The 13,601-nt window shown below is 38.4% G+C and overlaps 1 protein-coding gene across 12 annotated transcripts in view; it reads right to left on the reverse strand.

The window, feature by feature from the left end:
- The window catches only part of PTPRK (protein tyrosine phosphatase receptor type K), a 564,132-nt gene that overhangs the window by 84,470 nt on the left and 466,061 nt on the right, over positions 1 to 13,601 (reverse strand). For all 12 annotated transcript variants that reach the window (XM_060616623.3, XM_078447295.2, XM_060616622.3 and 9 more), the window contains exons 12-13: positions 12,994 to 13,267; positions 9,977 to 10,013 (exon numbers count right to left, since the gene is read on the reverse strand). In XM_060616623.3, the coding sequence (XP_060472606.1) occupies positions 9,977 to 10,013; positions 12,994 to 13,267 (311 nt within the window). The remainder of the gene's footprint in view (positions 1 to 9,976; positions 10,014 to 12,993; positions 13,268 to 13,601) is intronic.

Consider the following 13,601-nt stretch of genomic DNA (forward strand, 5'->3'; position numbering starts at 1 on the left):
AATTTATATTGTATTTTTTCTAGTCTTTAACTTTTCTTAGGCCTTTATATGTGTCATGAATAAGCCTTCAAAGCCAGGGACTTCTATATCACGTGCTTCCTCTATTTACAGTAATGAAAATACTTTCTACCCAGTAAGGGGGAGGGTAAAAATTTACTTTTACACCTGTTCTCCTTATGAAAAAACGTAAAAATTTATATAAGAAATAATGAAAATAGTAACTCAGTCAAAACCTTCCTTTCTATATTTTGTTCATTTTAAGAGTATAGTCTAGTTTATATTACTTTGTTAAAAATTTTTTTTAAGTTTATTTATTTACTCTGAGAAAGAGAGAGAGCATAACCAGGAGAGGGGCACAGAGAAGGAGAGGGAGAATCCCAAGCAGGCTTCGCACTGTCAGTACAGAGCCAGAAATGAGACTTGATCTCATGAACTGTGAAATCATGACCTGAGCCGAAGTCAAGAGTCAGATGCTTAATGGACTGAGCCACCCAAGTGCCCCAAACACTTACAGTTATTTCTAAATTATGCAAAAAAAAAATGTAGTAGCAAAAAGAAAACTCATATAGCTTTAGGGCATTAAAAGGTAGATCAATTCTGGAAAACATTCATTCATTTATTCATTTGTTCATCCGTTCCAAAGGGATTGACTGCATTTATATTAAATATCAGATACAGATATAACAAATATAAACAGACTATCACCTCTACCCTTGTAAATCCGACAGCCCATGCAGATGATTCTTCATTCTAAGAAATTTCTGAATAATAAACAATTTGGGACAATTTCATTAGATTTGTAATCCATTATAGAAATATTACATCTTTATTCAACTGTAGTTTTTCAAAAACAAAAGAATATCTTTGTTTCCCAAACAGGTTGAAAAATCTATTAGCTATTAGTTTTTTAGTAACTATCTCTATATTAAAAAAAAAAAAAAAAGAATTTACAATGATAAATCCTTCAACAAAGCACCGGGAAATACTGGTGCCTAAAGGAGGTTAGTTCCAAGCCATGAACCACTGATTTAAGCTTTATTAAAACTGTACTTGTTCCCAGCTTGTTTTCACTTAAGATATGCTTTCATTTCCCTTAGGCTGTAGTCTATTACTCTATTGCTAATATATTTTTCTGTAATGTCCTCCCTTCTGTGTTAAAAAAAGAAATGAAACCCCAAATCAGATTAATTTTTGAAAACTAATACACAGATCTCATAGGTGGGAAGAATGATGTGCACTTGTTCCCGTGCAGGAGAAAGGAGTTTGAGAGCCAGCAAGGGCACTTAGCCATTCAGACAAAAAACAACAAAGTTGTTCTCAAAGATTACGATTTTTCAGAAGCGTTGGCAGCTTTTTGGAAGCTTAATCTTAGGGACCAAGAAAAGCTACATCCCTGCCCAGAGTTTCTTAATGGCCAGACTAAACTACCAGAGTTGACCTCAGTTTCTATCAGCTTAAAAAAGTGGCATAAAAGAATCTGAAATCTCTTCCTGATGCTTTACCATTTCCTCTAGTATGTAGCTGGTAAAACATAAAGCATATCAGCACAACTTAAGAAATTAAAGTTAGGAATTTTAGACCCTGAAGCCCAATTAAATATATTTTTTTCTTTAGACCTCACCCCTGCTTTCAATCCACCTCAGTTGTGAGCTCTATAAGAGGTTAAGCACAGGAATGCACTTTAAGAGTGGAGAGTGTGCTGTACTCAAGTTCAAATTCATCTGTGGTAAATAGGTAGGAATAAAATCAGTCAAATAGCTTCTATACATGTGGCTCAACCAACTAGAGCTTCTATGGTTTTAGTGCAACTTCTAGGCAGACTAAGTGTTCTTTTTCTTCTCATGTTTGTTATTTTGAATGTCTGATCACTTCAAAAGGCACTTTTATCCATCTGTACACTCAGAGAAAAGGGCACAAAGGAAGATTTGACAAAAGCAGCATGAGGCAAAATTAAGGTTACGAAAATGCTTTAAAAAAGCCTACTGTTTATCCAGTAATTAGAGAATAGACACCAAAAGAAGGAAGAACAAAGTAAATAAAAATGTTACCAGTGTTCGTATGTTCTTTCATATACTTTGAATAAAATCTTCCAGGCACACCTACTGTTTTGTGACAACTGAATTTTTTTTTTCTTTTTTTTTTTTAAAGCAAGATATCATACTTTCTTTTTAAAATTTATTTTTGAGAGAAAGAGAGAGCACAAGCCAGGGAGGGGCAGAGAGAGAGGAAGACAGAGGATCTGAAGGGGGTCTCTGCTCTGACAGTAGAGGACCCGATGCGGGGCTTGAACTCACAAACCGAGAGATCATAAACTGAGCCAGAGGCAGACGCTTAACCAACTAAGCCACCCAGGCATCCCTGAAATTTTCTTAATAATGGAATGCATGTTTAAAATGCCTACTAGCAATGAAGTCAAGATATTTCTGAGAGGTCAGAGAAGGATGTGTATCATCATTGTTTAACATAGGTAATATTCTGAGTTAATAATCCTCTGATTTAAACCATTCCCTGGACATGGATAAATAAAATGAAGAATTAAACCCACCTTACAGGCATCTTTAGTCAACTTTAGTTTTATCAAAAGAATGAACAAACTGATATTAAGTAAGTGGATGAATGCAAATATGCATGCCTTAGCTTTTGGAATTCCCTCTTCTCCATAGCTTCTGGGAAACTGTCTGGGTTCCTCCTTTCTAGCTCTCTCGGACAGCCAGTAAGGATGTGCTCCTCGTATTCTAGACTGACACCTAAAAGGAATTGTCTATTTTTTAAAACCCCATTGGTAATGATTAGGTCCTATGGATTTTAAGTGCTTGGTTGCAATCATTCTAATGAAATAATTGGTCCTTTACATAACACATTGGATCCAAACCACTATTTTTAAAGACATTATTCCCAACGGAAAAATAAAAGTCAAATATCAGCTCAGTTCATGATCTCACAGGTTTGTGAGTTCCAGCTCCGTGTCTGACAGCTCTGTCCTGTCAGCTCAGAGCTCTGTGCTGACAGCTTGGAGTCTGGAGCCTGCTTCAGATTCTGTGTCTCCCTCTCTCTCTCTGCTCCCTACCCAAATTGTGCTCTCTTTCTCTCTCTCAAAAATAAACATTAAAAAAAAAAAAAAAAACTAACATCAGCCCAGACACTATCTGCTGCAGGGAACAGATACTCACTAGTAGTGGTTTTCATAAGGACTTATTTTTTTCAAACATAATTATCTGGAGTTAAGGAGTTCTAGCAATGGGTAATTCGAAAGCTCAGAGTTGTTTGGAGTTAGAGTTGGCTTTTTTTTTTTTTTTCCTTGATTTTCCCTTCTTTTTAACCAATTTGGCTCTCAATTTTCTAAATATCACAACTTCACAAAACAATGCCCCAAGATAAGAAAGATGGGTTGAAGATCGTTCTCGCCATCTCTTTTTATAAATCAGGAAGGAACCAATTTCTTAGAATACCTGACAGAAGACCTATCCTTAGATCTCCCTGGCCCAAACCGGGTTACATACACAGCCCTACAGCAATCACTGCCCAGGTACACGGGATTTGTTTAGATCAGTGGTTCTCAAAGTGTGGTCCCTGGAGCAAGAGCATCAGCAGTAAGCTTGTTAGAAATGCACATTCTGGGGCGCCTGGGTGGCGCAGTCGGTTAAGCGTCCGACTTCAGCCAGGTCACGATCTCGCGGTCCGTGAGTTCGAGCCCCGTGTCAGGCTCTGGGCTGATGGCTCGGAGCCTGGAGCCTGTTTCCGATTCTGTGTCTCCCTCTCTCTCTGCCCCTCCCCCATTCATGCTCTGTCTCTCTCTGTACCAAAAATAAATAAAAAACCGTTGAAAAAAAATTAAAAAAAAAAAAAAAAAAAAAAAAAAGAAATGCACATTCTGAGGCCCCTAGCCAGGCCCGCTGATGTAGAAACTCTGGAGTTCAGGCTCAGCAATCTCCTCAATACGTCCTCCAGATGATTCTGGCTAAAGCTGAAGCTGAAGGACTGCTGATTTAGACCAATCTGATTCATTCCCTCTGTCTGAGCTCCCCTTTCTTGAGTGGCTAAGGACATATTCTCCTCACGGTCTTTGCACGTTTCCCTCTCTTGCATGTTCTCCCTCGTGTCCTTTACCTTAGCAGGGAGCTTTCCTCTGATAACCGTATGTGAAATAGTAAGGCTTAGACACGTGCCCCAGCATTCTCTGCTCCCCCCCCCGCCAATGCTTCATCTCTCTCCAAAGAAGGTATCACCATCTGAAATATCACATATTTATTCGTGTCTGGTCTGTTTCCTCTACTGGACTTAATTTCCACGGAAGTAAGGTCTTTGTTCTATTTATTTCACTGCTCTATCCCGAGGGCCCAGACACTGTGTGGCAAATTATAGGCATTAAATAAATATTTGCTAAATGAATGATTAGAATATTGATTTCCAAATGAAATTGGAAGAAGTCAAAGAATGGCTAATGGGCAGACAAACAACAGTCTGCCAAAGCAAACTTTACAAACGCAGATTTGGAATAAAATCCATTCATGGCTTGGGAATTTGAGTGTTTCTCATAATATAAAATATAGCCTTATTTTATTAACTTTAAGGAAACCCTCCTTTTTACCTTATATGCTATGTTCAAATAAATTTACATATATAACACATTTTTCTGTTCTACCAAATTTGATAGCATTTATCATTGGAAATGTCACTTTTTGGGGAAAATAAATAGATTTGAACAACACAGAAACTTCCATTGATATTGAATTTTAAAGTTTGTTTATTTATTTGTTTATTTAGAGAGAGTGAGTGGTGGGGGGGCAGAGAGAGAAGAGGGAGATAGAGAATCCCAAGCAGGCTCCATAGTCAGTGCAAAGCCTGACTGGGGGCTAGAACTAATGAACTGTGAGATCACAACCTGAGCTGAAATCAAGATTCAGATGCTTAACCAACTGAGCCACTGAGGCACCCCCAAATTAAATTTTAAATAACCAGTTTCTTTCAAAAATCCAGAAATTCGGATGAGGGAGAAATTGGACACAACCAAAACAGTTTGAAAATGTAAGGTCCTTATATAAACAGTTCAATTTATTAGTCTTATTCTAGGGAAATATTCAATATTTGGGTTTCTTATCAACAAATGCTTTACATTAAGAATAATTTTATGTAAATGAATAAATACATGATTCCACAAATGATTATTTATATATTGAGAAAATTACAAATGACATAATATACCAGATATTATTGAACAAGAGAAAATAAAAATTCAATTGAAATGCATTGCCTGTTAGTTTAATATGGATAAAGCCTATTTCCAGAGAAGTACTTCTTGAAAGTTCTTTGAGTAAATTTTGTTACAGTTTATATATTTATATAAATTGGCGCGTTTAAATCTCATTAAGGTAATTTCCTTAAAAAAGTTATAAAAATTATTTATGGCAACAAAGCACAAGGTCTTAGCTACTAATTTACAAATAATTGTGTGCACATGTGTATATGTGCGTGTCTATGGGTTGAGAGCACTGTAGTAAGTTATATGTAAGAAGACAGAGAGCAAACCAAGCGTAAACAACCTAAAACATTTTCCTTTCAATGGAGGTTAGAGAGACTTGTGTCTAAGCACTGCTCATGCAGGCTGCACAGCGCTCCCGCCTCACATGCAAGGGATATTCCAGGGTTGCCCCCTTTTCCTTGATGTGCCACAAAAACCCTTCCTGAAACTGACTCTCCTTTGCTTTTCTTTTCCTTTTAATGCTTATTCATTTATGAGAGGGGGAGAGGGGACAGAATGAGCAGAGGAGGGGCAGAAAGAGAAGGGGGGACAGAGGATACAAAGAGGGCCCTGCGCTGCCAGTAGAGACAGCGGGGCTCAAACTCACGAACTCATGACCTGAGCCAATGTCTGACCCTTAACGGACTGAGCCACCCAGGTGCCCCTCCTTTCGCTTTACACAGATACGGCTGGTTCAACTCCTTTTCATATGTTTATAACAATTCTAGTTTGGGATCTGCTATTTTATAGATGGAATAACTTCCATGTTTTCCAGTGTAATTTAAATCTGCTCCTCCACTCCACGCCAGCCGCCTAACTTCTCGGTGACTTCCTATCTACACACGAGTCAGAGGGCAGCACGCTGATCTTCCGGAACACCTCTTCTCTTGTCTCATAACATGTATTCACATCACTATTCAGTTTAGACATTATAACCTTGATTATTTACTTTGTACGGTTTTTATAAATAATCAGGCCAATGTCTGTATCCTCTTTCTGTGTGGGCTGCCATGAGGTATGAGTTCCAAGAAGGCAGGAGACAATCTGTTACACTGGAAATTTTTTACAACAATTCTCACATGTCAAAAAATTTTCAAAATCTTCATGCTATTGTATCTTAGTATGTATGCTAATTATTCGTGGCTTTTAAATTCTCTCATATTCCCACAAGAATTTTTGGTGCCCTAAGCACAGTACACACTTTATTGTTTAAAGTAGGCTCCACCCCCAATCTGGGGCTTGAACTCACAACCCTGAGATCAAGGGTTGTATGCTCTACCGACTGAACCAGCCAGGTGCCCCTACACATGTTTTAAGTATATAGTTTAATTGGTTTTTATCTGTGCATTAACTATGAAATATCACACAATTCCTTGCCGAGAAGGTTCCTTCATTCCTCTTTTCAGTCAGTATGGTGTTACCATTTTGACTAGTAAGTCTGTCTTCAACATGTTCTGACAGAAACTTGTTTATTTTCATATCAAAAAATTCGTTCCAAAGCTAAACATACTTGTAAGGTGTTAGTTCATATAATGCAGTCAGACAATAGGTTGATTTCAAACCTAAAAAGTGTGGTTTTTCATTAGAGGAAAAATAAATGTTCAGAGAGGGAATTATATTAGATCTGGAGAGAAACATTAAATTAAAAAAAAAAAAACTACTTTTTGCCAAGTCATCTCTATAATGAAAATTCTGTTTTGTTTTTACACATACTTCTTTCATAACTATGTAACACAAATTACAATAGTTCCCCCTTATCCACGGTTTTGATTTCCTGTGGTCAACCGTGGTCAAGAAACACGACTCACCTTCTGACAATAAGTCAGAAGGTCAGTAGTAGCCTAATATCATTCACCTCACTTCATCTCCTCGTGTAGGCTTTATCATTCCACATCATCCCAAGATTAAGAAGGGTGAGTACAGTATAATATTTTGAGAAAGAGAGAGAGGGGTCACATTCACATAACATATTATAGCATATTATAATTGCTCTATTTTGTTGTTTAATTATTCTACTTTATGTTGTTGCTGGTAATCTTACTGTGCCTAATTTATAATTAAACTTTATCATAAATACGCATTAATAGGAAAAATCACAGTGTATATATAGGGTTTGGTACTATCCATGGATTCAAGCATCCACTGGGGGTCTTGGAATGTACCCCCCACAGACAAGGGTGGACAATTTATGTCTTTCTGAATGAAGTAAGGTACAAAATATCATAATAATTATGACGGTGATAAAATAGCAATTTACTGGGGCGACTGGTGGCTCTGTTGGTTAAGTGTCCGACTTCAGCTCATGTCATGATGTCGTGGTTCAGCTCCTGAGTTCAAGCCCCGCACTGCGCTCTGTGCTGACAGCTCAGAGCCTGAAGCCTGCTTCTAATTCTGTGTCTCCCTTTCTCTCTGCCCCTCTCCCCCTCATGTTCTGTCTCTCTTTCAAAAATAAATAAATATAAAATTAAAAAAAAATTTTAGAGTTTTATTTATTTTTGAGAGAGAGACAGAGAGAGTGAGTGGGGGAGGGGCAGAGAGAGAGAGGGAGAGAGAGAGAATCCCAAGCAGGCTCTGCACTGTCAGCATAGTGCCCGATGAGGGGCTCAAACTCACACACCGTGAGATCATGACCTGAGCTGAAACTAAGAGTCGGACTCTTAATCTACTGAGCCACCCAGGTGCCCCCACCCTTTTTTAAAATTTTTTTAAGTTTTATTTATTTTTGAGAGAAAGAGAGTGAGTGCAGGAGGGACAGAGAGAGAAGGAGACAGAATCCAAGCAAACATAAAAAATTTTTTAAATAGCAGTTGACTCTTATGTAATAGTCACCATTATTCAAGGCACTAGTCAAGCATTTCATATATATAAGCTATTTTAATCCTCACAGTAATAGTTAGAGGAAGGTACTGTAATATTCTCATTTTGGTGATGAGGGGTAAGTAATATGCCCAACACTAAGGAATAGTAAGGGGCAGAAGTCAGGATTTGAACCCAGATGGTCCAAGGCCAGAGTCTTTTTTCACTTACTCATTAAGCCACACTGTCACCTTGAGGTTCAGAAGTATGGCAGGGATAGATTATAGACAAAGCAGAAACTACCAGAAATGGACTCTTTCTTACTATCTCTTAGTATCTGGCAAATATTCTATGCCACATGATTAAGTACAATTTCCATAATCTCACCTCTCTTACAGTCTAAATATCGTACGGTATTTGTTATTATAATTTTATATGTATTGAGAGAGGGACAAAATGGCATTTAAATACCACTTAAATAAATGCAAATAATCCAGTAACCAAATAAGAAAATTAAAAATTTTAGAATCATTTATAGCTTCCTTTTCTCAGTTATAGAAGCATAGAATGACCACATTGAAAGACCTTCTTGGAGGCTGATGCCAGACCATTTTTTATTTCTGGCTTTATTTTAAATCTGGAAAAGCATAGGCGATATAGGTCCAAATGCCTCCTGCCATTATCTTTTAAAAGTTTCAACTCTAATTCTTGATCTATAAGCTAAGCTTTTAAAATAAAATAAATGCCTCTCTATTATATGTAGCTGTATGTATTTTCTCTTCTCCTTCATTAAGGATTTCCTAATTTTTAAAAATATTATGAGGAATGTTAGTATTTGAACTGGAAAAAGGTATATATTTTTTTCTCTTCTCTGAAGCTTTTTTATTACTTCTCATGAGTCAGGGGAAAAGGCTTTCTTTATTGCTTTTACAAATCATGAGTAAAACACGAATGCTTAATTGAGCAGATTGATGATTAAATGGAGAAAAATGATGAAAGGAAAAGATGCCAGCACAAACAGAATATGGCCATTCATTTCAACCCCAAATGAATCAACTATTGCTCATGAATGTCAGTTTAATACTCATCTTGGCAGAAACTATCCGGAGCATCAACCCTCTGCGGAGTCCCACGTCTGCATGGGGGACAGCTTTTTCCTGTTTCTTTTGCTAGAATACACTAAATAGTGCGCTCTCTCTCTCTCTCTCTCGTTGGCACAATCAATTAACTCTTAAACGAAGGATTATAAACATAGTGAATGCAGGAGACTTTTTCACACCTGAACGCCAAATACTCAAAGATGAAAATGTTTTCTCCTAAAGGAACTAGGCAACTAAGCTATAATATGCAACATTAGCATTAGCAGGAATTACCCTGGCCATTAGCCATCACAGATCTCATTTCTTTGCATCAGTTGGATTAAAACAATTTTTTTAAGTTAAAAAAAAAAAGGTAAAATATCTTCAATCAAATTACATGACTAATGAAGATAAGGACCGGTCTCTACATCTGTATGACTAGCTCAGTTCCTTCTTATGTCTGGTCTACCACAGAAAGTGACAGAGGCTTTTAAACAAGCAATTTGCTATTTTGAGCTGATATCGCTGAGCTTTTCCTAATACACTGGTTGATCAGTAGCATAAGACCTTTCAGACGCTAACTGGCAGAAATAAGCCCTTCTAAGGTTTTCTAAATCCTTCCTATCCTCCTAACACGACTCCTCCAGTCAAGTGCTAGAGGTTGGGAAGTAGAACCCTATCAGGTGTTAAAGACACCCAAGTGAGTCAGAGAACTTGGCTGGCAGTTTAACCCGGCCCTACTACAAATACTCTGTAATAGAAGTGCCACATTTAATTAGCCCTGAAGCAGGGAACAGAGCTCTTTCATTTTAGAAAGCAGGGCGAATGGAATCTCAAGGAAAAAAAAAGGCAAACCTCTTACCTTTTGTAGCGATTCGTACACACTGGGTTTTAGTTTCCTGATGGAGCAAAACATGAAAGACCATAGTCAGTGTACAGACAATATTTCCTATTACATAATCTGGAGCTATAAATTAGGTTTGTGAAGAACAGAATCGCAATATTAAGAAAACTTTTATTTTTAAAATGGATTTTCGGATATATTTTTTTAAACCCTGAAGTAAGAACATTTACAAATTTTTCATCATTTTCTAAAAATTCAGGGCTCTGTTTTCCTCTGTAATGAAACAGGCTATCTTGTCTGGGACAAGTAGCTAAAGCATTCTATTTGTACTTACTGTACTTTTTGAATGATTAGAAAGAAAAATGTGTTTGCAGAGCTAATACAAATCAGACCCAAACACAAACTTCATTCTTGCCACACAGCTGTAGACTCAGACCAAAGCTGAACATTACATCCTCTCATTTGGATCCTAGCATGACTAATGAGTTAAATGACAGCACTTAGAAAGATCATCCAAAGGTTGTATCCCAACGAAGGGAGGATTTACCTGTTCTTTTTTTTCTTCCCTTTTGAATTTAGGTGTTAGGAGTTAGCTATTTCTTTCTTTCTTTCTTTTTTTTTTTTTTTAACATTTATTTGTTTTTGAGACAGAGAGAGACAGAGCATGAACGGGGGAGGGGCAGAGAGAGAGGGAGACACAGAATCGGAAGCAGGCTCCAGGCTCTGAGCCCTGAGCCCAGAGCCCGACGCGGGGCTCCAACTCACGGACCGCGAGATCGTGACCTGAGTTGAAGTCGGACTCTTAACCGACTGAGCCACCCAGGCGCCCCAGGAGTTAGCTATTTCTCATTGGGACTATTTTCCTATTCTTGCTAGACAGATGGAGTTGAGGAAGGAGAAGTTGACATGGGAAGGGACAAAAATGATTTCAGATTCTTTTTCTTTTCTTTTTGATGTTGTGTGGTGGCACTAAGCAGTGGAATACGTCTCTAGGCCCACACCACACACCTTTAGGACTTCGTTGATTCAGTTCAAATCTTTGAATATACAAGAGGTTGGAAAAGATGGTAAAGCCAGTGAACAAAACAAAGGCTATTTGTTTGAGGATGTATTTATAACTCCATCTTGAGTAGTTCTATATATTGATAAACCAAGAGTTTTCCACTTCCTCTTAAGCATTTACTACTTTTCAATTACGCAGAACAAAGTACTGAGGAGGAATTAGTAGTAAAACATACAACTTTGCACTTCTATTACTTAATTGTGACGTGAGGCCTTTACAGTACGTTCCAAGAGAGATTGTTTCGCATTCCCACAAAGGCCCAAAGGGATTCTGATTTCCTAAAAGCAATCGCTGTTAATTCTTTCAGGATTTCCAGCCTCTGCTGGTAGGAACCCCATCGATTTTGGAACTATTTGCCAAGGTAACCATGAGATATATTGTTGCTCTTCTGTAATTTGATTAAACCGCATGTAGATATATTAAGAATGCGGAGAGAACATTCATATCGAGGCTTTTAAAGAGTGCCAGGGAAAATCCTTTATAAGTAACAGACATTCATTATCACTCCTCTTATACCACAGTCCAAGTAATGAAAGTTAATTTAGAATCTCTCACATCTTTAAAGATGAATACCCAAATGCAGAACCGTGTTTTCTACCACTACGCTACTTTATACCCAGAATGGAATACTAGCTTCCATAGTCTTCTTGTTTTGGGGTAGTCCAATTGTACCAGTGATGTGCAATCATGTGCATGCGGGAGGCGGGCAGTCAGCCTGTCTCGAAAGACTCCCACTTATGTAGAAATAAACTAGATAGAAGATGAGAATAACATTTTCAACCAGGGGCAGCCTGTGGCTTTGGAGAACATCCTAGAAGATGCTGTGGCATTCTTCTTTGCCATATACTGGCAAAAGAATATAGGTAAGCTGAAAGATAGAGCTCTCATTCAAAAGCAGCCAGTCAGTACCCCAGGTTCTCGTGGCCCCCACAGAAAAGCAAATACATTTTGTCTTTCAATTTAACTATTCCAAAGTATAATATGCCTGTTGCAATTGGATATCACGGATGTCACATCATCTTCCAGGTACCCACCTCAGGGACTCAATTACCCAAAGCCAGAAATTTCCTATACAGCTACAAGTACACAAAATATGTCAGTTTTCTATTGGATTTTAAATTGTAGGAGTTTTCTATTCTTGGCATTTTTTTCCCCTATCCCTTTCTAAAAAAAAAAAATAAATAAGTTTTAGGAAGGAAAATCTTTCAAAGAGAACAGCATGAGGCACGAAAGGCCAGGTTATTTCCCCACATATGGAACCACTGGTAGTTTCTATCTTCCTGTTGTGTTTTCCTCTTCAATATTCATTTGGGATCAGCGGCAGTGTTCGAAAACAACTGTGTCCAAAATGGGAAAAGGAGGGGCAACAGGGGAAACGGAGAACAGACTTCGCTAATGGCACAGCATCCCTCCATCTCCAGGCAGCCTCCTGTTTAGGTTGTGTCAGATATGCCACAGGCACCCTATTACTTTGTAATCAGAGGATTGTTACTTGTTATTTACTATTTGGCTTGTACCCTCTGAAAAGTTTATAAGGGTTTATTAGCCTGCTGTGGAGCACGCATTCTATTTATCCTGCAGTAAATTTAATCTTCTGAAGTGCGCCACTACTGAGAAAAGAAGACAACAATGCCCGGTATTTACTGGGCCTTCAGTCCCAGCGGCAGCACACCCAACTTCTCAAATCATTTTCCTCACAATTGTTCTTGTGGGCTTTCCTGAAGAAGGCTCACAGAGAAGCAGTTACTAGGAAACAGGAATCCAGAGCGATGGGACTGGCATGGAGCCTCAACCCTACAGTAGGCCCAGAACTGTGCGCCCTGTTGGGAACAGAAACAACACCCCCCCTACACACTGTTTCCCCCCATTTTTTTTTTTATTTTCTTCCTGACACATGCTACTGAGTATTTATAAAATTCAACTGCAGCTCTTCCTCAGGGCAGTGAAAAAGCAAATTTGGGGGGAGGCTCACCTTCTCCACACTGCTCATTGCCTGGAAGTAGATGTTGTATCCTTTGCGTGGAGCCAAAGGAGGGTTCCAAAAGCCCTGATAGGTCCTGTTGTCGCCCACTGTGAATGGGGCAGGTTCAGGAAGATTCCCTGGGGGTAGTTCCGCAGCGAAGTAGTAAGGAGAACCCCCACTCAGGGCATTTTGGTATGTAACGGGAACCTGGTAGCATTCCATGGCTCCAGCTTCTCTCTTGGTTCGGTGTGGGTGCAACTCCTCCACAACAATCTGATAGGCACTTTTTGGAAAAAGAAGAAAAAAAAAGCACACATTTAGAGATTCTGGATACTGAGATTTCTGGGGGAAAATGAGGTATTTAATATTAACATGCAACATTTAAAAGTTTGAAAGTCAGTCTTAACCCACAGCATTCTTTCTTTCCCTCCCACCCAACTCTTTTGCCATAATATAGAATTTCATGTGGATTCTCCCTTCCCCCAAACCCAACATGGTTACTAAGGAACTGGAAAAAAGTAAGAAGAATCACCATAGAATGCTATGCATTTTTTTTTTAATGTTGAGAAATGAGTCACCTTAATAAGAAACCTGACATTAGCAAGAGACACATAATA

Source organism: Panthera onca, chromosome B2 (assembly GCF_046562875.1).
Source record: "Panthera onca isolate mPanOnc1 chromosome B2, mPanOnc1 haplotype 2, whole genome shotgun sequence".
Taxonomy (NCBI): domain Eukaryota; kingdom Metazoa; phylum Chordata; class Mammalia; order Carnivora; family Felidae; genus Panthera; species Panthera onca.